Source organism: Anser brachyrhynchus, assembly GCF_964034855.1.
Source record: "Anser brachyrhynchus genome assembly, chromosome: 1".
Lineage (NCBI taxonomy): Eukaryota > Metazoa > Chordata > Aves > Anseriformes > Anatidae > Anser > Anser brachyrhynchus.
The window spans coordinates 60,342,660-60,366,002 of NC_137694.1; the positions used below are offsets into that span (position 1 = coordinate 60,342,660).

The 23,343-nt window shown below is 41.8% G+C and overlaps 1 protein-coding gene across 12 annotated transcripts in view; it reads right to left on the reverse strand.

Moving 5' to 3' along the window:
• Nucleotides 1-23,343, reverse strand: part of TBXAS1 (thromboxane A synthase 1) — a 266,052-nt gene that overhangs the window by 115,467 nt on the left and 127,242 nt on the right. For 9 of the 12 annotated variants that reach the window (XM_080558646.1, XM_080558644.1, XM_080558643.1 and 6 more), the window contains one exon: nucleotides 15,638-15,734. In XM_080558646.1, coding sequence (XP_080414772.1) covers nucleotides 15,638-15,734 — 97 coding nt within the window. Of the gene's footprint in view, nucleotides 1-15,637; nucleotides 15,735-19,676; nucleotides 19,920-19,944; nucleotides 20,601-23,343 lie in introns of those variants that run through there. The other 3 variants (XM_080558640.1, XM_080558641.1, XM_080558642.1) reach the window with 3 other exon arrangements.

The window sequence follows — 23,343 nt, forward strand, 5'->3', positions numbered from 1 at the left end:
GTTTCCAGCCACCAGTGCTGGCTGGTGCAGCGTGTGCTCCCACATCACACGAACTGATCTGGCATCTGCACAGCTGCTTCTCCACATCTAAGGTCAGTGCTGTATCCCCCCAGTATCCAACAGCCTGATAAATTAAAGGGATCTTGAAACTGAGAGAAAAAATAATAATAATAATAACCCTCTGCAACATGTCTCAAACCCTGGTAAAACTTTTCCTTAGAACAAATCTTAACCCTGGGACCAGCCTAAGATCTTAGAGCCAAAACTGCCTGTGCACTGCCAACATAATATAAAAGCCACCACGAGCACCAAGGGAATAGCTGAAAGAAGTGAGGAAATGAGAGCTGCCCCAACTGACCGCTGAGGAGGGAAAAACCAAGGCTGTGCCATCCAGCAGCCAGGGCATCCAGGGAACATCTGACTTGACACGGTCAAACACCAGCGAGGGAGGAGGTGTTTGATCCAAAAACTGACATCAAACATTAAACAAAATAAAACCAGAGCTAGTTAGAAAAGCTTATAGCTGCATGGTTGAGAGAAACTGGAAATACTGCAAAATCAATTTGCTTTTCCAGGGTTTTTGGAAGAAAAATGGAGAAAAGTTCCAACAAAATATCTTGCTATATATGGTTTTGGAACAAGATAACTTTACTTTGCAAACTGAAACGGCTGTGAGTTTTCATTAAAAGCTTTAACTGAAACAAAATATTCCAATTAACTTTTATTATTATTATTATTTGAGCTTTTGACTCTTCTAAATCAGCCACAACATGCAACTTCCCCACATTGCCCTCAATGTTTTCTGAGATTTGATAAGGAAATGTTAGGTATACATACATTTTTAATTCTTAACACTGGCAATATAGTATGCCATATATTCAAACTGCAGTCAAGTAAGTTTATACTAGATGAAAAAAATGTTCTGAAAGGTTTTAATGTCATAAATATATAACATTATATATATATATATATATATATATATATAAATCTTTCATGTGAAATGAATCAGTCACAAAGTCAGGAGTCTCAACCTTTAGGCATCCAGCTCACATGACAACTTGTAGAAGAAGTTAGTGATCTGTAGAGCCCTGTCACCAGAGAGCGATACTTGCAAGTGAGTTTCCTCAGTCTTTAATAGTTTTTATTGAGTCTATGTTTACTGAGATTCTTCAGGGGCTTATAAACTTAAGCAGTTTGGTCAGATTTTCAAAGTGTTTTTTTATATCCAGCCCTTACACCAGAGGGATCAAAGCCAAAGTCAAAGAAAAGGACATTGTGTTTATTTTTCCCCACAGTGGATAAATAGCCCTATCTTTTCCCTAGGCTTCTGCTCCAAAATACCAAGACCATTTTGACTGAAAAATTCTAAATGGAAAATATTAATTGAAGGAGTTAAAGTCTGATAAACTCCTGAAAGGTAAACATTATAATGGAACAGAGTGGGCAAAGTTAATTATAGATATCACCTCTGCCTCCGCTACAATACAGCTTCTTTGGAAACTGATGAAATACTGGAGTAAGTCCTGATTACATTAAAACGTGACTGAAGGTCAACGACTGGTTAAACTGGGATGCTTCTGAGCCATTGTTAAATTATTCAGAATTATTTTAGGAAACCTGCATAAAAAGTGCAAGAGTGCAGTTTTAGCTTCATCTAAATGCGCATACGGAAAATGGAAAGGGAAATGGTGAAACTGTCCTTTGCAATTGCCTTGAAAAGGGAAAAAAGAATATCTCATGCATCTCAAACTTACAACTAACCTGGCAGAGGAGAACAGTGCAAGATGGTTCTTATTTTTACAACTTATTTCCCCAAATCAGTTTTGCAAGAGCAGGCATGAAAGGAAAAGAAGAATGGCACACATTCTGGTAACAAATGCAGTTATTTTACTATTGCTCAGCACCTGTGAGAGGAGATGGACAGGAGTAAATAATTAACAATGAGTAACAATCCTTTTCTTTTGCTTCAGAATAGCTGTATCCTGATCCATGTGTATGCCTGTTGCTGTGTATGTATCCGTATGCCTAAATGAAGTCTCCCTTAGCCATCACTGAGCTTTCAGAAAGATGTGAATCAGCAGCCCAAAGCAGCGAGCACTTGTTACGCTGGAGAGCAGGGAGCAAGCCATGCGGTGTGAAGACTTGAATTTTACACCTCTTTTCTTCTTTTCTCTTAAGTGTGGTGAATTTAAAGCCGATGAACAGTGACTGTCCACGGCGCAGTTCCGGTAAGTGCTCTGCAACTTTCCTCAGTCGTGACCAGGAGCACTGTGTGCACGGCCCTGAGCTTCACCTGCAGTGTATTCCCTTCCTAAGGTTCAGACCAGCCAACTATTTGGTGTCGACTATTTACAACAAAAGGTGACAAGATATGTGGTTGCTATATAAACAAAGAATTCTCACTAGAAACTAAAATAAGCACTGCCAACTCATTTTTCACTTATGATCCGTAAGATTTATAGCTGCAACATGTTGTCAGTGGTAAGGAGTGCATCATCTCTAAATGCCCTTTCCCATGGAGGTTTTACTCTTGAAGAATGAACTTAAAATTGCATGTGATCACAAACAAACAAAACCCAAAGGATGGCGAAAATCTTTTGCCCAGACCAAAGCTACTGGAGTTAACCGTTAGGTAATTTCATAAAGATCAGAAGAGAACTTTCCAGACTATAGTCAGGGAACCACTGAAAAAACAGCGGCATCAATTTAAGATGTCAGTACGCTATCAGCTGTTCACCACTCCCCATCTATTGAGGATTACCACCATCACAATGGAGCTGCTGGAGAGCCCATGTGAGCTCTCGTCGTCTGCTTCAGCACCAAGTCAGCCTGCATGGCTCTGAAAAAGTCTGCATTGATACATAAACTAAGATGGATTAGCTTCTGTGCTGAACCAGATGAGGAATGCTCACATGATCCATTTTATAGGTCTTGCTGTGGGAATGGGAAGTCCAGCTGAGACGTGTTAAGAGAATGAGTTATCATTGTGTTAGATAAGAATATAACCATGATCTTAAAAAAATAATAATATATATACAACAAAGAAAAAAAAGCAACAAACCCTTCATATGTATAAGTTTAACTATAAATGTAAAGACAGGTGAATGGATTAAGCCATCTGAAGGGATGACTAAAGAACGAATTATTCTCGAATTATTTTTGAGATGACTTACTTTCAAACTACTTAAAATGAAAAGCAGAGGCTTCCAAGAGTTAGTATAATAATGCCCACCTGTATCACATTAACTCTCACTGAACAGGAATGAACTTCACCTACACACACACAAGTCCCCAGATATAACTCCTATCATATTCTAAACAGAAAGTTGATCCACAGAAAAAAAAAATAATTAAAAAAAAAAAAATCCACCTGCTCACATCCCATCAGAGAAAGGCTACAACAGTGGTGGGAAGCTGATTCATAGCCAGCAGACCCATTTGGAGAAATGATGCCCAGGTGTATCCTCTGGCACTGGTAGTCACCACAGTGCTGGTTGCTGGAGACTGGGTGGAAAAGCCAGAAGGAAGATGACTGTCGTTGTTTGCCTTGTTATTATGCTGGACCTGTGGCTTCCGCTGCTGGCCACCTTTGAGAAGAGGATGCTCAGCTAGGCTACACAGATCTGAGGCATGGTAGATGGGAACCATTCAAACTATCACAATTTTCCAGGTCACATCTGATCCAATGCTCGGTGCTGAACTTTTAGGCTTCTGGGTAGGTACACGGAAATCAGTTCTCGGGACAGAAATTAAGGGACATGACACTCTATTATATGTCAAGAACAGGGTAAAGAGAGAAAACTGTAAACAAAGAAACTGATCTGCTACTGACAAATAATAGTTTCAGAAGTCAGAAGTGACAGACTGTAAAAACGATGTTATTGGACTAAATAAGTTTAAAGAAACAAAAAAAATCTGCACAGCATATGCCCAAAGAAGTAGGATAAGATGACTTTCCCTTAAAAATAAAATAATAATGAAAAAAGTCAACAACAGAAAACAAAGGTGGGGACCAGCAATATAAACACAAGCTGCATCTCCTCTGCACACATACCACACCTACTCATAGCAGCCAGCTAAGGACAAGGTTAGATGAGGAATCATAGAATCACAGCATGGTTTGGGTTGGAAGGGACCTTAGAGATCATGTAACTCCAACCCCCCTGCCGTGGGCAGGGACACCTCCCACTAGGTCAGGCTGCTCAAAGCAATACTGTATCTAACCAGGAAAATCTATTTATCAGCCTTAAGATTTCACATATTTTATCCAGCAATAAAATGTGTTCTTTAAATAAGGAACAGAGCCCTGGGAACAGATAGTCCCTTCCTGTCTATAACTGTTGTTTGTCTTAGGACTTGCAGTATGAAAGCAAAGTGCCACAAAACCAGTAAATAAATAGCCAATGTGAGTTTGATGAAAGATTGGCTCAGAAGACTGCTTTTGGCCTGAATAGAAAGATATGCTTTCATCCTGTTTTGACTATACTCATACGTTTACCTAACATAATTGGATGTAGTTAATATTGCAGGAGCCTTCAAGCAGTGCACATTTCCCTCATTAGTGGGTTTAAAGCCTTAATGATATCTCCTGTGCTGCAGAAAAGCCCAATGTAGGTTTTAAAAGTGATTGGCAAGTTTCAACAGGAGAAAAACTGGGGGGAAGGGAAGAGAAAATCTAATAAAACTGATCTTGGCTTCTTCAGTCATTTAAAATAGGAAATTTGCAGAATGAGAGGAAAAAACAAGGTGCACTTAAATAAACCAATAAAGATGATTTCAAAAGTTGCTCTTGCTGTAACTCAAACATATGAAAGAACAAGAGAGTGGGTGGACAGAGGGGCTCCCTCTTCACATACCTGCCACATGCTAAGGACACACATACTTAGTCCTACACAAATGCTTCCTGACATAAACAAGTGCATAGGCATAGTATTGTCAAATCAGCACCTTCCAACACCTGCAGCAAAACCACCTTTTTGTAGTTTTATTATGCAGCTTTCTTTTTTTTCTTTCCCGTTTTTCTTTAAGTCTCAATAGACTTGGCAGGGAAGCCTTGCATCTAAGAAACAGAATGTCACAATATACTATTAACTAAGTACATGCAAAGGGTTCAGGTTTTTGTTGTTTGTTTTGTTTTGTTTTTGTTATTGACTAATTTTGACCATTTTCCAGGAACAGAAATTTCACAGGCTGGTTTAGTTTCAAAAGAAGCGTAATTATGTACAGCTGTATTCAGTATTTCTTAACTGCCTTGAACAATCAGTGAAAGGGAGATTTGCACACATTATCAGCCACTATCATTAGTGCTGTAAAGTACGTAATCCACCTGGTGTTCTGGTGTCTACCTAGGAGCAGGTATTGAACCAACGATGGCTGCACTATAATAGCAGAAAGAAAAAGCATTAAAAACAAACAAAACAACACAGCAACCCCAGTCATTTCTCCATGCCATATTGTCCTTGTGTTTGTTTCCCCCAATGGTTTTCCAAATCATTTTCTATGTATAGGCGTGGAGAGTGGAGAATTAAAAATGTAAATTTCATCAACGTTCAGCTTTGCAGCCTTCATAAAGGAAGAGGTATCAGGATACCATGGTGATGGGAGCACTGCAGCCCATTAATAAACCAGGGAAAGACTCAGGGATAGATTAAAATACTTAAACCCATGCTGAAAAATAACTCATATCACAACAAACCCTGCAAAAAAATAAGATGACTGTCCATCTCAACAGCAGCCGTGGTCTCGACCTACTGATTCATCATATCCTGATGGGGGGCGAGGGAAGATGAAACTTGTTTTTTAAGCCTTTTAGCCTCCTTACAGTCAATTGTGTTGCTTTTATATTGCTGAGGTTTATGGCCCATGGCATCTGAAAACAGACAACCCATGTCCTTCTTTATTCTGAAAAAGAGCTGCCATACACAAAAGTAGAAAGTTTTTATTCTAGTATTCCATCTGTGTGCAACCCATCTGTTCCCACTATCTCTACTAGCCCTTCGTACAGAAGGAATCAGCCATTTTTCTTTGCTATCTTACCCGGAAATATGACCAACTTTAGTGTTCACTTCCTCAATCAGACATTCATAAATCTTAAGCAAACAATTCACATGATCTACCTTGGTCACTAAGCTATTAAGTCTATATAGGGAAATATCCTACATACATCAGCCTCCCTGGAGGTATTTAAGAGACATGTGGACATGGTGCTTAGTGACATGGTTTAGTGGTGCACTTGGTAGGGTTAGGTGGATGGTTGGACTCCATGATCTTATGGGTCTTTTCAAACCTAAATGATTCTATGATTCTGTATAATGATTCTACATTAACTACAGTCAGCGTTTTTAAATTGCTGTCTACTAAGCTGTTCTGTGAGACTCTGAACTACTGTTTTCAGCATCTTCCCTAAATCTTCAGGCACGTGTCATTACCAAACACTTAAACATATGAGAAGAGACTGTTTGCCTGCCTCACCAAGAGGGGTGCAGAAGGACATAGGCTCCAATTTAAGCAAACATGCCCATTCTGGACAGACTACTAATAAAAATACTTAGGTAAATATACACTCATGGCCCGCTGAATTAAATGAGACAAGTATATGCATAGAAGGAAGTAAATGGTAACATTTTTTTATGACTAGCAGTCACCATAGGCAAACGCCAGGTGTTCAAGGTAAGTATGAGCTTTCCAACCTTGCAGGACAGTTTTCACTAGGTTTTCTATTCTGAATCAGATTTACAAAATAAAAACAACAAAGTTAAGAGAAGATAATCCTCAAAATACAGAGTCAATTGAACCTGTTAATACTGTATTTGCTACTTTTTTTAAATACTTCAAAACAAAGAGTTACTTGAAAAAAAAAAAAGTAAGCTTTCAAATAAATCGTTTCCCCCTATTTCTGAAGCTACTTTTTTAAAAAGTTCTTCCTTAAAAAAAAAAGAAAGAAAAGAGTACAACAATTGGAATTAACCAAAAATATCAAAACCCAATATTAGCTGCCATCAGTTCTGAAGAACTAACATTCACTAATGGCAATGTTCAGCTGGAAATTCCCAACACACTCTTTTACATTTTTTAAGGTGACAAAGCACTTCCTAAATGATTTGCCCTTGTGAACACAGGAATTCTGAAGCAAAGCCAAAAACTGAACTCAGAGTTCCTAAATCCCCACCTAGAGCCTTAATCACAAAACCAGATTTCACCTCACTGGGATTCCAAGCATCAGGTGGTTTCCAGAACATAGCCTACTAATACGTTAAGTTTTTCTTTAAGGATAACTGAAGCCAAAGTCTGATTAATTTTATAGTCAATAGCAGCGATCATTTGACAACATTAGTTTTGTGCTATTAGCTGCAACAGATGGGGAATAAGGGGTAATTTATTGTGCATGCATAAAAAGACATACACAGCCTGAAAGAAATGACCCTCTCAATATTTATTATTTTAATTTTTAAAGTGTCTATAGCGAGCATATGCACTCCTACTTTAAAACATTTAAACAAAACCGGATTTAATCACTCAGAAAAATTAACTAGCAAGCTCTGAAAGCAAGAAGAAAGAAAAAATGAAATATAGAATTAAATGTTATTTTACAAAGTAAAGCAGAAGGCGAAATAGTTACACACACATTGACCAGGCTAGAAAGGTACACCAGTATGCCTAGAAGATAGCCACAGAGGCACACTAGGGAAGGAAAGTGGATATTTCACTGCAGTGGTTGAGTCCAGGAGCTCCAGCCCCACCAAACCCTCATGAGAACAGCCAGGTCAGAACAGGGATAAGAGCCCTTGCCCAGCTCCCTGGCAGACACCGACACTGAAAAAATCTCTCAGGCATCTGGGCTCACATGGCTGTACAACAGCACCCAGAGATATGCAGTCAAACAAATTAATATTAAACAGTTAAGTGCTATACAGCCAAACACATTCCCTCCTAGCATAATTCCCTTTCTATAATCATGCTATACCAGCCAAGATTTCAAACCAACGATGATCTAGCAGCTGTAGAAAACTGCTAGGCAAAAAAGTACATCTTAATAAATTCACTGCTTGGACACCTTTTCACTTATCCTTGTAAGGCACAGAGCGATTTTGGGAAGCACTGAATATTCTCAGCTCAATGAGACTGAGCCTTATTGTACATGTGGCAGGATCGACACTTGCTTCAATTTGTCCTACAAAGGGAGGGAGGGAGGAGAGAAAATTGCAGCTCTGTCACAAAGAGCTGCGCGTTCAAGGCATGGCCTGCCATCGGGTGGAATGGCTTTGCTGCATCATGAACCGAACTCTCACTGTGGCACTGGAGGAGGCACATTTTTTGTGACGTTCCTGTAACACGGTTTGGCACAACTGAGGTCTGCAAGGCGGTAGCAAGGACTGGTGTTTCAGCATTTCCTCAAAGTGCAAAGAAATCCCAAATCAAATACGTGTGCATCTATACACATCCAGAAATATGTACAAATACACCTGTGTGCACAGGCAGGAGTAACAACAATTCTGAGACAGAAGCCTTATGCCGTTCACTCTGCATGTCCTATGCGAACCCAACAAAAAACGGGATGAAACAAGAGGAAGGAATAGAAAAATAAAGAAATATATTGAAAAAGATTGGGGTGATAAGTGAACTTAAAGCCCTTTCACTCCTCACCACTCCCTCAAAGAGTGGCTTGCCTTTAACTAAAAATTACAATCAAATCACTAGCACACACCGGAACATCACTTGCGTACAATACCATCCCACTGAACACTCATTTAAAGTGTGGTAAACTGAAGCTCTCATGGCATATTTCAACATTTTCTTTCTCTTGTTTAAATTGTCTGCATCATTTCCCAAATATTGACTTTCCCACCATCATCGTGTGTGTGTGTCTCTGCTGCTCCAAACCAGGCGCCCATGTGAAGGTGAGCCCCTAACAAAGTACGCTCATCAGCTGTTTACAGATCGAGTTTATTGCACTTTGCAACAACAATTTGGAAATAAACTAAGAAATCCACATGAGATGATGATGATGACACTGACACAACAGGAAGTAACCTTAAGACGTTTAATTTGAAGAAAAGAAACATTTCTAAGCCAAACAACCACGGGTACAGGACAAGATGTGTACAAGACAGCACACATACACATTTCTGGCAACAATACACAACTTTTCGTTAACTATTTTTGCATGACTTGTCTCCAGATGAATATATGAGTGGGTTTATTTTTCAAAACAAAACCCATATTTGTCAGAGAGGAACTGAAGAAGCCAGCCCAGCCCCTAAGCTGGACCAGACCATGCGTTCGGATACACGACTGCATGGCCGCTGTTTACGCAATGACAGCACATCGGCTGGGCTGCTGCACACCGCAGTGCGTGCGCTCTGAGAACCAAGGCAGAATGACTCCAGTAAGATCTTGCTCAAGACACGCCAACGACCCTTTACTTGAAAAAGGCCGAGAACACACACACAGAGTCAGTTCCTGAGGCACCACACTGAGCTGTTTCAAGCCAGTCATGCATCCAAGCCCTGCTCTGGAGATGAATAATTCCTATCAGCCAGTGCAGGGTCGTCTGAAGTTAATGGCAGTATGCTGATTCACACTGGCTGAGTCCCTGGCCCAAAATTCACAGAATCACAGATGGCTGAGGTTGGAAGGGACCTCTGGAGGGCATCTTGTATCAAATTTGGATAGACCTTTTGATAGAGCAATGTACACAGATACTTTTCTTGCTAGTACTCTGTCCCCAAGCAAGAGATCAGAAAGATCAGCTGATGTGTCTGTATATCAGCCATCCTGCACCATCCTAGCTGGCAACTGGTTTGTTTGTTTAATGCCACAGGTAGGCCTGGAGCTTTACAGATTTAACAAAATAAGGATGAAGCCAACAGCTTAAGTGTAACTGGCAATTTCTATCTGTGAAGAGAACAATTGTGTCCCGCATGGATGAATTAGGAGGGGGAAAGGGGAAGGCTAAACAGAAGTGAAAAGAAAAGGAGCTTGGGAAACCCTACTTTACTTCAAGAGGGATACAAAGAATTTGTACTGCCATGTTATCTCAACATTCTTGCTAGCTTTTTGTTATTTTTCCTCCTTCACTATTATTTGTTATTATCCCATTGTTACTTTTTCCACTGTAACAGCAAAACTTCTAATGAAAAAACAGTGCTGTTCTCTTACAGCTACTGGAATTGGTGCAGATTTGTGTATTTAAAAACATCACCCTCCTCCAGTGGGTTGGCACACATTTAGGGATTTGGTCTGGATCAACTACTAGTTTCCACTTGTGATAGCCACATGAATTCTGGCAGAACACTGACTCCAGCAGCTCGACAAACCTCAACTGGCCAGTGCTTACCTTTGCCTTAGAGATCACTGATCCACATTTTTGGTCTGCAACTTTTAGGAAAATTCTCATTTATATTAGATACCAGATAATCTCCTCTTCAGATTGCTCCATCCTAAAATTCTGCTCTTATGTTTTTAAATGTACGCTTCAATGATTCTAAAATACTAATTCAGAAAGAATTTTTCATTGCAGAAATTAAAAACAATCTGAAAACAGATTATGTATCATTATCCTGCCTGGCAGAATGCAACAAGCATCATAAACTTGTCTCACATGCAACACAGTAATGCAGCTAAAAAGGGTAAAGAACGTTCCTAGTGCTTTTAAAAGAAAACTTCTATTCAAGAAACGACTTACCACGGCTGTGAGAAGAAGGTATCATTTACTGCAGCACAGCCCTGCCTAGGATTCTGGCTGAGGTTTCCATGGTTAACCTAAATTAAAATCAATTCCATATTTTTTGGCAGAAGGTCTATAAGCTAATTTTCATCTTTTCTTCTTCAACTATAATTAAAAACATAGGGAAAGGGCTTCATATGCCTTAAGTATGAAGGTACATTACAGTAGACATTTCTGTTTTTAAATGGCTACAACACTCACCTTAATCAAGTCAAAATTAAGTGGGAAAATAGGATGTCATTACTGCCTTTCTGTGATTGTATGGTTAACACTAAAATATACCCCATGCCTACAGGGGAATAACATCCTGTGTGCAAGACCTGGTTGCTTGCTCTAAAATGAAGTGAACCTTAATGCAGATTTGATCTGCAGTCACCATACACTTCTGTCACAAGAATTACTAATCAGTAGCTCAGAAGGAATGGAACAGGGCAAAGGAATCTAAAAGGCTTTTAAAAGCAATATTCAAAAGAGATTTGTAGCAAGGATGCGAAATGTGTAGTATCAAAGGGAAACATATTCGCATAAAATGAGCAATCGTTTGGCTTCTGTTCACATGCAAAATCTACTTTGTCCATATAATGAGTGAGCAGTCTGGTTCAATGTGGGAGGAGTGTGCAAGTGATCTAGCTCTCTCTGTACGTGGAGAGGACACAAAGATGCTGCCTCTTCCACAGCTATCATTCAAGCACAGCCACCCACACCCAGCACAGACAGGGCCAATTCACCCAGTACGTGGTGCTATTGCCATGCTTTGGCCCACTGAACTTTGGCCAGCACCTGGGAGCACGGAGCTCCCCTTGACAAGAGAAATCCTTATGGCACTCCATCAATCTAGTAACAGAAAATCAAATTACTGAAAATCATTCCCCGTATCAGTACAACCACAACCAGGTCCCTTCAGGCCAAATACAATGCCATGCCAGCTCCCTTTTAGCAGAAAACAGAGAAACATGAGATTGTCATTATTTAAATAGGAATGGCAAACCTTCCCCCTTCCTCCAGAAGAAAACCAGGCAGATGGCCTTCCCAACTCCACGAGAGTTGCTCTGGGTCAGGAACCCAGAACCACACATGCCATAAACTGGCACTCACAGAAACAGAGCTGCACACCGTGTCTTCTTACACTTTAGATTCAGCATCCAGGCTGCGGGTAGCACAGCCCTTTATCTGTTTCCTTCACTGTAACACACGATCTCTTGTCTAGGTATTAAAATAAGCACACTCTTCCTCCAGTCCTCTCAGCAGAATAAAACCACCCTGATTCCATAAAGATTTTCTGATTACTTCCCAGCAAGTAGCCAGCAAGTGTAGAATCATAGATAAAGGTCATTCTTCTTCCAAGCACTCAAAGGCATGACGTTACGTTGTGGGCAGCTTTAATAAAAACCGAATCATCATCTTATCTGCTCTTGTCTATCAAGTACATCCATTGTTTGCAACCCTTCACAAATTCTATTTCCCATTGTTTCTTATTATAATATATATATATTTAGATCAATTGAAAGAGCAGCAAAATATATGTGGAATATACACTTTTTTTGCTCTCTAATACACTTAGCTTTTAGAATTCATCCTATGCATTCTGCAACTTAGTGTGATTGATACAACTGTTATAGAGTGTGGTGAATAATCTCTCTTTAGTATTCTGGGTTAGATAACTCACATTTCCCTCTGGTGGATAAGGCACAAATCTAGATTTTGGAAATGCATTTAGGGGCAAAGGAAAGGCAAAAGAAAGAAAAGATCACAGTGGGTGTTCCCAAGGCCTGTTCAAACCCACTGGGCTCACTTCTTTTCCCATGTTTCCCACCCTGAAAAACTGACACTTTCAAGCCAATGAAAAGGCTTTGGGTTGAAATAAGAAGTTGTCCTGCTTCTGGCTGGGAAAGAGTTAATTTTCATCCCAGTAGCTGTCGTGGTGCTGTGTTTTGGATTTAGGATGAGAATAATGCTGATAACACACTGATGTTTAAGATGCAGAGCAGTGCTCACACAGAGCCAAGGACTTTACAGCTCCTTGTGCTGCCCTGCCAGCAAGGAGCATGGGAGGGGACAGAGCCAGGACAGCTGGCCCAGACTGGCCAAAGGGATGTCCCATGCCATGTGGCATCCTGGAAAAAAATAAAACTAAGGGGATTTGTCTGGAGGGGCTGCCAGTGCTCAGGGACTGGCTGGGCATCATTGGTCAGCTGGGGGTTAGCAACTGCGCTGTGTATCTGTTGTTTTGTTTTTGTTGTTATTGTGTTGTTTTTGGTTTTGTTTTTGTTTTTTTACTTATTTTCTTTACCTTTTTTCCTCCTTTCTTATTTAAGTGTTCTTATCTCTACCCATGAGTTTTTGCACTTTTCCAATTTTCTCCCCCATCCCACTGGGCAGAGGGAGTGAGCAAATGGCTGTGTAGTGTTTAGCTGCCTGCTGGGTTAAACCACAACATAAGTGAATGCCACGTCTGGACCAAAATATATTAGCCTAACTCTGCGAACAGCATTAACTCCAAAGCCAGTTTCTATAACCACTCACCAGCACAGTATTTGGGGAAGGTAAAATAAGGCAGAGGGATCTATTCTGTGTTTTGAATTCTTCCCTGGCAAACAGACACTCTCACTTAAAGCAGAGGAGCTTGCTTTGACTAGTTTTTAAAAGTATAAACAGAAGCAACCCTATTAAAAGCTTTAAAATAACATTTATTCAGTTGATATGAGAAAAAAGAATCTATTACTTGGAAAGTGCTTTTCCCACTCTCACTTTTCAACCATTATTCACATACAACCAAAATTACATCTGAAAAAATCCCACTGCCCTTCTTTACATACTATACAGCATTATTTATTATTACATAGGATCCTTAGTATAGAGTATAACAGACCACTTCACTGACAGAGTTGACGGTGAATTAAAGAGGAGAGGCAGCTTCCAGTGTGAAAATTCAAGAGGGGGAATAGATTCCCAAGTCAGATGTGGAAGGACTCAGAAATGGAAGGCTGTTTATCCTCTGCTAATGAAGAACAATGGGTGGAAGAGGGGGAAAAAGTGGAAAGTGAAAGATAACAACATCCAAAGTGTGCAGCTGGGTGAGAAGACCATGGTATGTGCAGATAAAAGCATACAAGATGAAGAAAGTTCACTTGAATTAGACCTATGGACATTAAGCAAATTAGATATAGCAACAGTGCATTGTGGGGAAACTGCTCCTTTTGTTCCAGAGAGAGGCAGGAGTTAAATTTACCCCTATGCCACAGGCTTTCTGGTTGGTGGCAGGGTCAGTCTGCACCTCCGTTCCTCATGCATAAAGGAGGGCATTGTGCAGAAAACCCACAGATTGTTCAGTGGACAGTAAAGTGATAAGGGTAAGATATGAACCTACACAGACAACTATACCTAACTGATCTCTGATGAAGAGAAAAAGAAAAAGAAAAAAAGAAGAGAGAGACTGGTTATAGAGACCTGAATTACCTTAGTTTGGGAAGAACACAAATATTACAGACCATGACAGAAGGTTGTATAAACAAAAGAAAGATAAATATCTCACCATCAAAGCCTGAAGAAAAAGTAAAATTTGGTCAATATAGGAAGGATGACAATGCACAGACAAATGTATTCAAATGATGAGGCTGACTGAAATTAAGAGCAGAATGAGTATTTGAACATACCCTCTCAAAGGAATGCTCTCTAATTTCAGGAGGTGTTATTCATGCAGAAGTTACTACTATGAATACCGCACACGACCTACTCACATCAAATATACAGAAGAAAAGCATGGGAAAGTTGTAGACAGGAAGAAACAGTGTTCCTGTTTGTGGACGGAGGAAGGAAAGGGGAAGGAAATTCCTTCAAAAACAGAGAAAATTGGGAATAGGCCTTTTCCACATGCAACTACTTCGGCCTAAGAAGCTTGCACGCTGGGATTCTTCCATTCAGATGTGAGTTACAGGCAGAACAAAGGTTGACTGGTACAAGTGGTTATTAAATAAGATACAGGTAGTCACAAGATGAACCTTATGTACCAGAAGAAGCAAGCAAAGGAAACAAGCAATCTGCAAACAGACTGACTGGTTGCAGAGAGGATCAGAGGGGCAGAGGAGACAGACAGCTGATCAGAGATGAAATTTTCCCTGAGGGCACAAACAGCCCTCCTGAATACATAGAGGTTTATGTGAGAAGGTTTGAGCATACAAAGGGGCCAGGAGGAAGAAAGGAATAGATGCCACACTGAGGCAGCATGTGGTCAGTATGACAGTATTTCCTTGTAAAATGCTGAGGATGATGGAAATCTACTATACCTCTGACGACCCCATCCCCTCTCGCCCTCCATTATCTGTTCTAACCAATGTGTAGAAAAGCGCTTTTCAATACATACATGTATAAAAGTAAATTAAGTAACCGACAGTACATATAGAAGTCCTTGCTAACCCCAACTTCATCCTTTTCTATTTGTCGTTTTCAGAGTGCAAAGCAATATATATTAATTGAGAGAGGTATGCCCACGTTCCCAGCAGCCTGCTAGAAAGTCTAAAAAGACAAAACAGACCGTGGGTGGGAGAAAGCAAATAGCATTGTCCCCACATTACAGATTGAAAACCAAGGAAGAGAGCTAGCAAGGGATTTTCCCAGGAAGCAAGTGGCAGAATTGGATACTGAAACCCTCTCTCTTCAGCATCCACTCGGTGCCTCAGTCACAAGGGCATTACATTTCTTTTAAAGATGGTCTCTTTCATCCTCAGAGTGTGCTGGTAACAGGAGCCTTTGACTGAAATGCATACAGTGAGTTTATACACCTTTACGTTTTAGGAACCATGTTGTACTCCTCCCCACCTCTATTTCCAGCTGTCTTGCAGTCACTTTTTGTCTGAGCTCAAATGAGCAGTACTACCACCTCTGGCCACAAAGAGGACCTTTCTATCTACTTACAGTTCTGTTGGTGAAGTTACTGAAGTCTGTCACTAAGATTTGCTTGATCATCTCTGGTGTGGAGACCACCACAAACATCTGGCGACCAATGTAGTACCTAAAAGAAAGGAAGCAGAGAGCCATTTTAGCAGATAACATCAATGAGAGAATCATCACCTTCTCTAAAATCTCTCTCTTGGCTTGAAAATACTTGTCATGAGCAAATACTACAGAAAATATATTCCCTTGTGTTGATCAGTATCTTTCCTCCTCCCTTTCAACTATTAAATTAAGATGCATGACCCTGGAATTTAAAAGAAACAGCTTAAAACCTTTTACTGATTAATCAATACTTAGCCAGCATTTTAACCTAATGGTTTACACACCCTGCACTCACTTGTGAATTCTGGACAAAGTGATGCAGTACCACTAAACCTAACTACACAGAGGCAAAGCATTAGTAACCAACAACTCCAACAGTCATGAAAGACCTGCAACATCAATTATCCTGCAGCTAGTCATACAAAATGTCCCCCCGGTGTGGCTGCAGTAAAGGCACACTTCCACCACTTCTATTGGAAGCACTGGAACTGGGCGCATCTCAGACCACAGGCTCATCATCACCATGAACATATCCATCTAACAGATACTGAGGGATGAAAAGAGAAAAGAAAAAAAAAAGCTGCAAGGTTCACCAAGCATAAAGAAAGTAATAAAACTGTAGGGCAAGACTGGGTGACAGGGGTGTCTTGCTCTCCGCTCATACACCTTCTATCTCCCTGCTCCCAGTTTGATCAGATCTCGTGGTGCCAGGATCTGTCCCTTGAGGGACTTGACACCATGGTGGGTGCTACAGAAGTACAGAGACCCACCCCGCACCCCATAGCTCTGAGGGGCACAGAGCTCCCTTCTCCAGCAGGATTCCCCCCAAGGCCCATGGCCACTCCATGACTGCTTGGCTGCTGTGCAGGGCATGGAAGGAGCACGGCCAGCAAGCAGAGGTTTCCTGCGGTCCCTACCTTTGCCGGTTGCTGGGCCGGAAAGACTATGCAGGTGGTGCTGCCTCTGCTCTGCCGGGAGAGAGGAAGAGGAGGCTGGAGGCAGGCACAGGAAGGCTCTGCAGCTCAGAGCACAGCACAAGAGCAGCACCACAGATGCTGCAACACTGCGGTAATATCAACGCCTGATCATTTTGGTACGATACAGCCTAGTATCAATATGTTGCTTATCACCTGTCTACATTGCAGCAACAGAGCAGACAAGCAAACCCTGGGCTGAATTAAATTTAGTAACTGGAGGTTCCCATGGCAATGAAGCTGCAGCAGCACTGATTCCACCAGGGGCAAACAAGTCAGACAAATATCTTGATTCCAAAGCAGGGTTTCACAGTCCACCTTGACCTCCATACTACCAAAACTCATAAGAAACAAATAGCAGAGAAGAGTAAGAAAAAAATCTTCAGGAAGGAAGAGCTCTTCATGTTTGGTGGGTTTCCAGAGAGAACAGTTATTTCCCAAATTCAACCCACAGGCTCCACTTGTACCTTAGACATGGGTTCGACATATTCTATTAAAATAGACCTTTCTCACCTCTCCCAGTTTGCTAAACCATAGCAAAGTATCTGCCTGTTAATAGACAAAGTTTTCTTCAGAGTCCTGATAGTTGCCTAAGGAAGAGCTGAGGCCTCACTTTCAATAGAGTTTGGATCAACCTTTGGCAAAAGATGATAATACCCCACATGTCCCTTCCTCATGTACTTTGTACAACTTCTCTGATGTCAGAGAGGCAAAGCAGGCTCCCAGGGTGAAAATCTTCACCCCTCCAAGCCTACCCAGGATGATCAGCCATGAATCATGGTCTCTCTTGCTGATGTCTGTTCACACTTCACATTTCTCTTCCCCTCCCCAGTGTTTCATTTAAAGGTTAGTGACCTGTACCCCAACACACAACTTTCCATAGGGGCCAAATCCCTAAAAACAGAGTCCAAATCTAAAGCAGAAGCCAGTTGTGTCTACCCAGGTATTTTAACCCTGAGCACCAAGAGACACCACACTATATATCATGCAAAGCATGTTGTGTGTGTGCATGACACCTCTAGCTTATTTCAGTCCTGGGAAGTAGCAGAAAGCCTGCTCTGGTCTGCTGGAACAAGGGCACAGTACTCACTGTCAGAGCCCTTATGTCACAGTACGCTTTGTGCTCGAAGGTATTCAGGACTAAAATTTGGGACAGGAGCATCTCCTGCTCAAGCTGCTTTTACAAGAAAGTGACTCACAAGCCAAGCTTATGCAAACAAATCTATTCATCATCCTCCAGCTCAGACCAGTCATCCGAACTCCCAGTTCCACTTCCACAGCTAAGCTCTTTCTTTTTTATTTAGTCTTCTCTAACTTTCTGTCTATAGGCATCCGCTTTCCCCTTCCTTATCCAGTTATAAATAAGGGCAGGGAAGAAGAAAGAACGGAAGGAAAAAAATAATCCCTTAAAATTAATACATTGAAAATACTGAAAAAAATCTTATGTTGCTTTTTAAACCAAGTTCTGCCTGCTTTTAAGAAACAACTGCTGTAAAACACACTCAGATGACAATCGTCTATTGTATCCCAAGCAGTAGATCTCTTCCTGCCTTTTTTTCCATTCTCCTACTTTCTGAGTATAATCTTTCTAATGTTTTCTGGGACAAAGAAAGAAGAGGGCGTGTTTGGACATACTTTGGAAGTCAAAATGCACAAACTAGGAGCATGACTTCCGTGCTCTTCCCCTGAAGTTAAGGAAAAAGGATAAGAGCTACGTATGAAACAAGATTGTATGAGCTATTTCATTTACTAAACACAGGTCTAGAACTTGCAAAACCACCAGAAATACACTTAACTGAGTTTTAATATACTTAAAATCCTTTGCAGGATCAAGGCCTCAGTCTCAACCCAAAATGGTATCTCCCAACTATAGATTTTTTTTTAACTTGATTTGAAATGGCAAATAAAAGATAAAATCCTCCTGAACAATAATCTATTCTTCCAAAGTAAATAACATATTCACCCCTGCCATGTTACTTCATTTTTATTCTGTATTACTACATGAGGATATCACCAACCTCGCACAGACTTAGATTTATTATTGAGCAAAACCCGATATTCTTGTCAGATTTTAATAAATAAGAGTTTGAGAAAAACAAAAGCCTCCCAGCAAGTGCATTACAAATGAATTCATGAATAATTTAGGACACCACTTTTTATTAACTTTCTCTAGGTTAATCTTTTCACAGGGCTTGTCCACATGCCTAAGTCCTGCCTTTAACTACAGCGCTACAGTACCACTACACTGCTCAACCCAACCCTCTGTCATATTTTCATGCAGGGCATTCAGCGTGCAATAGAAGTGCTTAGGCTATTACCTCGTTCCTGCAAGGAAACACAAATGTGTGAATATAGCACGGTGTCCTTAGAGCAACACAACTCTGTCCACACAGGAATCGGTTGTAAGACACCCGTAAAAACAAAAACTCATGACACACATAAGTGTAATTTTCAAGTGTAGATGAGGTCTCACTTTCTTAAGCCACGCTGCAGGGGCAATTTCTCTTAAATTTCAATTTAAAATGCAGCCCTCAAAACTAGAGGAAAACATCCCCATTTTTAGACCAGTGGTTTCAGATCCATTGGAAGACAAGACAGAGCAGACGCGGTCCATCAGCCCGAGGACAGAGTGGGCTTGCGCCAGGGGATGAGGCACCATCACCCCAGAGGCTGCTGGTGCAAGAGGCATGGAGCCTGTGGTGCACCGACCTAGGCAGGGCTGAGCAAAATGGTTTTCAGAAATGTTCAACAGAGGGAATAGATTCACTCCCAGAAGTCATGGAGAAGCCAGGCTGCCCTCCAGCGTGTTTACCGAAGGTCAAGGGGGTGGTTACTCTGTGGTGTATTGAGCAAAGGAAGTTAATCTGCATCCAGAGTGTTTTAACAACTTCAGAGGCTACAAATACCCGTCACCTGCAGCAGTTTGGTTTGTAGGAGCAGTCACCGTTCATACAGCACCTAATGAAAGGGACACAGACTTCTACCTGGTTCAGGTTTCACGCAGGACGCTGTGCTCCTCCTTGCACTTACTTAGTCCTTTAGTAGCTACGTCTTTTCTTTTATCCTCCAGGACATGCAGCAATCTAGCTATGACTTCTGCTGTTTCCCATGTGCCCCACCAGTGCTTCTTGAAGAGCTACGGCCCTGGTAAGACAAGGGCCCCACTGGACAGCCCAGTCCCTGCAGCACCCAGGCAGACCCGGGACTCCTGGGGGCACAGCTTGCTGTTCCCAGGTGATGTAGCGGACCCACCAGCTGCTTGCAAATCCACAGAAGTGCCACCTCCCTGGATGGGGAAAGCCAGAGAGCACACAGGGCACGCCATGGCAAAGGGCCACGTGTTTTTGGGTAACACCCACATGGGAAACACCTGCAACCCTTTCACCTTGTTTATAGCGCTGCTGTCAATTCACAGAAGGCTTTGATCTCCCTATCTATTATCAGTCCTGTGGATTACAAACACAGCACATTCATCATAAATCACATATATGTTGTTAGGCAATAAACAAGGTTTTGTTTTCTATGCTGCAGTCTGGTAAAGTACACAAAGATCATCTGGAAAGCTAAATGAAAAAAAAAAAGAAAGAACGGCACCAATTTTATTATCTCCATCTTCCTCAGGGAAGAGCAAAGAACAAAAAGAAAAAAAAATATATATATATGTTTGCATACTTAGAAATACAGTGGAAAAGGCTAATTTTCTTAGGAAACATTTAAAAAAAAATAAAAATCCTCGATCACTCTGCCTCTATTATTTAGAAACACTCATTCACCGCAGGCAGAAAAATGCAAAACATGAATAGCACACTGCTTGTGTAAAATAGGACTCAAGGCTGGTGTTACTTGGTTAATTATTTCAGAGGTCAGTAAATTGATTTGTCACGAGCACTGTCCCCTCCTGGCTCCTGCTGGCAGCTCAGACTCTGCAGGACTAAACGATACATAACTAACAGCTGCAAAGCCCAAACACAGCCTTCGCGGAAATGGCTACTTTAGTCCAAGAGGAAAGAAAAGGAGGGGACAAAAAATTGCCAGGTACCCATGAGTCCAATTATTATTTGTGTTGTATTAGCAGTGAGAGGCCTCAAAGGTCCCTGGGCCCTAATTTGGTCAGAGTTATACATAAATAGGAGGCCTGGAGAGCCCCAGATTTAAATAACCACAAGCAACAAACAGCAGGGAAAACAAATAAAGTCCTGTACTTTCCAGCTGCAGGACCAAGGCACAGGCAGGGATGGAGGAGCTGGGAATTGCCAGCCATCAGCTCTTTTTCCTGTTGACTCCCTGCAGGACCAGGGCTCCTCAGCTGTCATTTACATCCGAAAATCTGGGGCTGGCTTTCTTCAGGCTTATTCAGGAAGCTCGCTGGAACGTCTGTAGTGCTCCTGTGCCTCTTCTCCTGCGTCCCAGGCTGCGACACAAACCGAGGGAGCGCCCTTCCTGAACACTCGGTTTGCTCCAGACAGCGAACTGAGAAATGCACATGGCTTCTTCAGGGGGGGGAAAATTTAAAAAAGACACCCTAGACACAGGTGATCCTGTTGCACATGAAAATGAAGCACTGGTAGCACTAAGCAGTCTCAGACACAAAGAAAAGTTTCCAACCACAGCTCTGCCAGCGCACACATGCCTTAGCCTAAGACTAATCCAACCCATTGTATAAATTCATGAAGAAGAAGACATAGCCACAGTGACTTCTACTTAGGAATAAATAGTTCCTCATTTCCTTTTTCAATGAACTGTACTTCTTTTCATGGCATGAAAGCTTCAAAATAAGCACACAAAACTATTAATTTAATTCCTGACCGCATTAAAAATATCCTGTAACGAGATGCCCAGGCACTCGCACACGCTGCCTGTGCTGCCCTGTATTGCTCGGCACCCACCTCTTTGTCCACAAACCCTGGATTAAAAATGCTATCTTCTACATACCAAGAACCTCGGCGCTATCTCAGGCTTGCACCTTGCCAAAAGACCTCTGCTTTCCTACTTGCTTAAGGAAGTATCGAGAAAGGAGGAAAATGCTGGGATTATTTATATTCTCTCCACCACGAAAAGCATAGCTACATTAAAAGGAGCTCCTCCCTTGTCAGGTGCAACAAAGGACCTGTGGCACAGGAGCAGGGTTAGCGGTAAGGAAAAGGGGTGCTGGCTGGGGCCACTGCAAGCTACAGAGCTGGTAGAGCCTCTCAAGTACCTTACACCACATTGCAAGCAAGATCTGTTTCTGGGCATCTCTTACTTGGGCTACGGTTTAGCAACCTGAGTGTCTCACCCTCATTTACCAGCCCTCTTCCAAGTGAGCAGCGTGGGAGATGCAGACTCCACATGGCTGTGTTAATTCATTCATGAAAAGAAGTAGATGACATTTACCCACATATAAGGAATGACAAGGGATTAAATTAAGCTCACAAAGTGCCATGGGGAAGAAAAAACAACCCTCTGAATTATACAAGCATATTGGGCAATCTGCGTCCATTTGGTTTCCCGAGGAAATTTTAGTCCAGATCCAAGTGCAAGGTCCGGTCACAGCAAGCCCCCAAACTCATGCCTGTGTTCAGGGATGGGGAAGAGAAGCAGCAAAAGGGAGGGATGTGAATAGGGGAAACATTTATTTTCTTGTGCTGGGCAGGCAGTGGGAGAAGAGCAGGGCCTGGCGGGGTGCAGGCTGTGCTCCTCCACAGCTGGGAGCTTCCCCTTCCCAGGGCCAGAGGGTTTATTTTGATGCCAGCGTCGAGGCGAAAATGACTGCCACCACCGCAGCGCCGCCGTTTTGCGTCACGTCACTCCTGCTGACTAGCTGCATCAGTGCGCCACTTCATTAATGCCGAGCGAAAGCCATAAATAAGGGAGCCTTTTTATAGGATGCCCCTGGAAATGAGAAGCGCTCTGATGTTATTAAGAAGCCAGCAACTCCTGCCTGGAAGTAGGGTGCCGTCGGGACTGGGTGATGCTCAAAATGCTCGTAGCTCTCAACTTGGCAAGCTGGCCAGAAGAAGGTTTCTAAATCTTTTCCCACCGTGTTTCCCACCAAGCTCGGACTGTATTAGTCTGTGTTTTGTTACCCATGTTTAGACTGTGACATTTTCACCAAAGCTTGTTTTGTCTGCGCTCGTTAAAGCACAGTATGCCTGACTGACCTCATGTGATGTTGCAGCAGACGTTTCCTGTGTGTTTCAGCATATTTGTGTGCCTGGCCTTTCTGTGGGCTTGCGAGACACAGCGTGAGAGCAGTCTCATCTTGGGCTCTCTGCACCTAATTCAATACCAAACTATTCCTTTTTCATGCGCTGTGAAAAAAAACACCAGGTTACTATTTCCAGAACACTGGATTACTATTTCCAGGGAAGGCTACATCTGGGAGATAGCAAACTTTCTGTTTCTCTAAACTTTACTTGCCACCGTTTACACAGTGTTCGTTTATATGGATTTGTGTGAGTCTATTATTTATGTTCGACAGCATTACCTATATTTATCAGTGCAGAAAAAGCAAAGGCTACACGATGGCTGAGGATGATAAGCAGACAATATTACTAAGGTTAAAAAAGGGCAGCCCTTTCTCTGTCTTTTATTTAAGAAAAGAAGAAGAAGAAGAAGAAAAAGAAAAGGGAGGGAGACGCACATATTCTGATTTCTAGTCAGAAGCTGGAA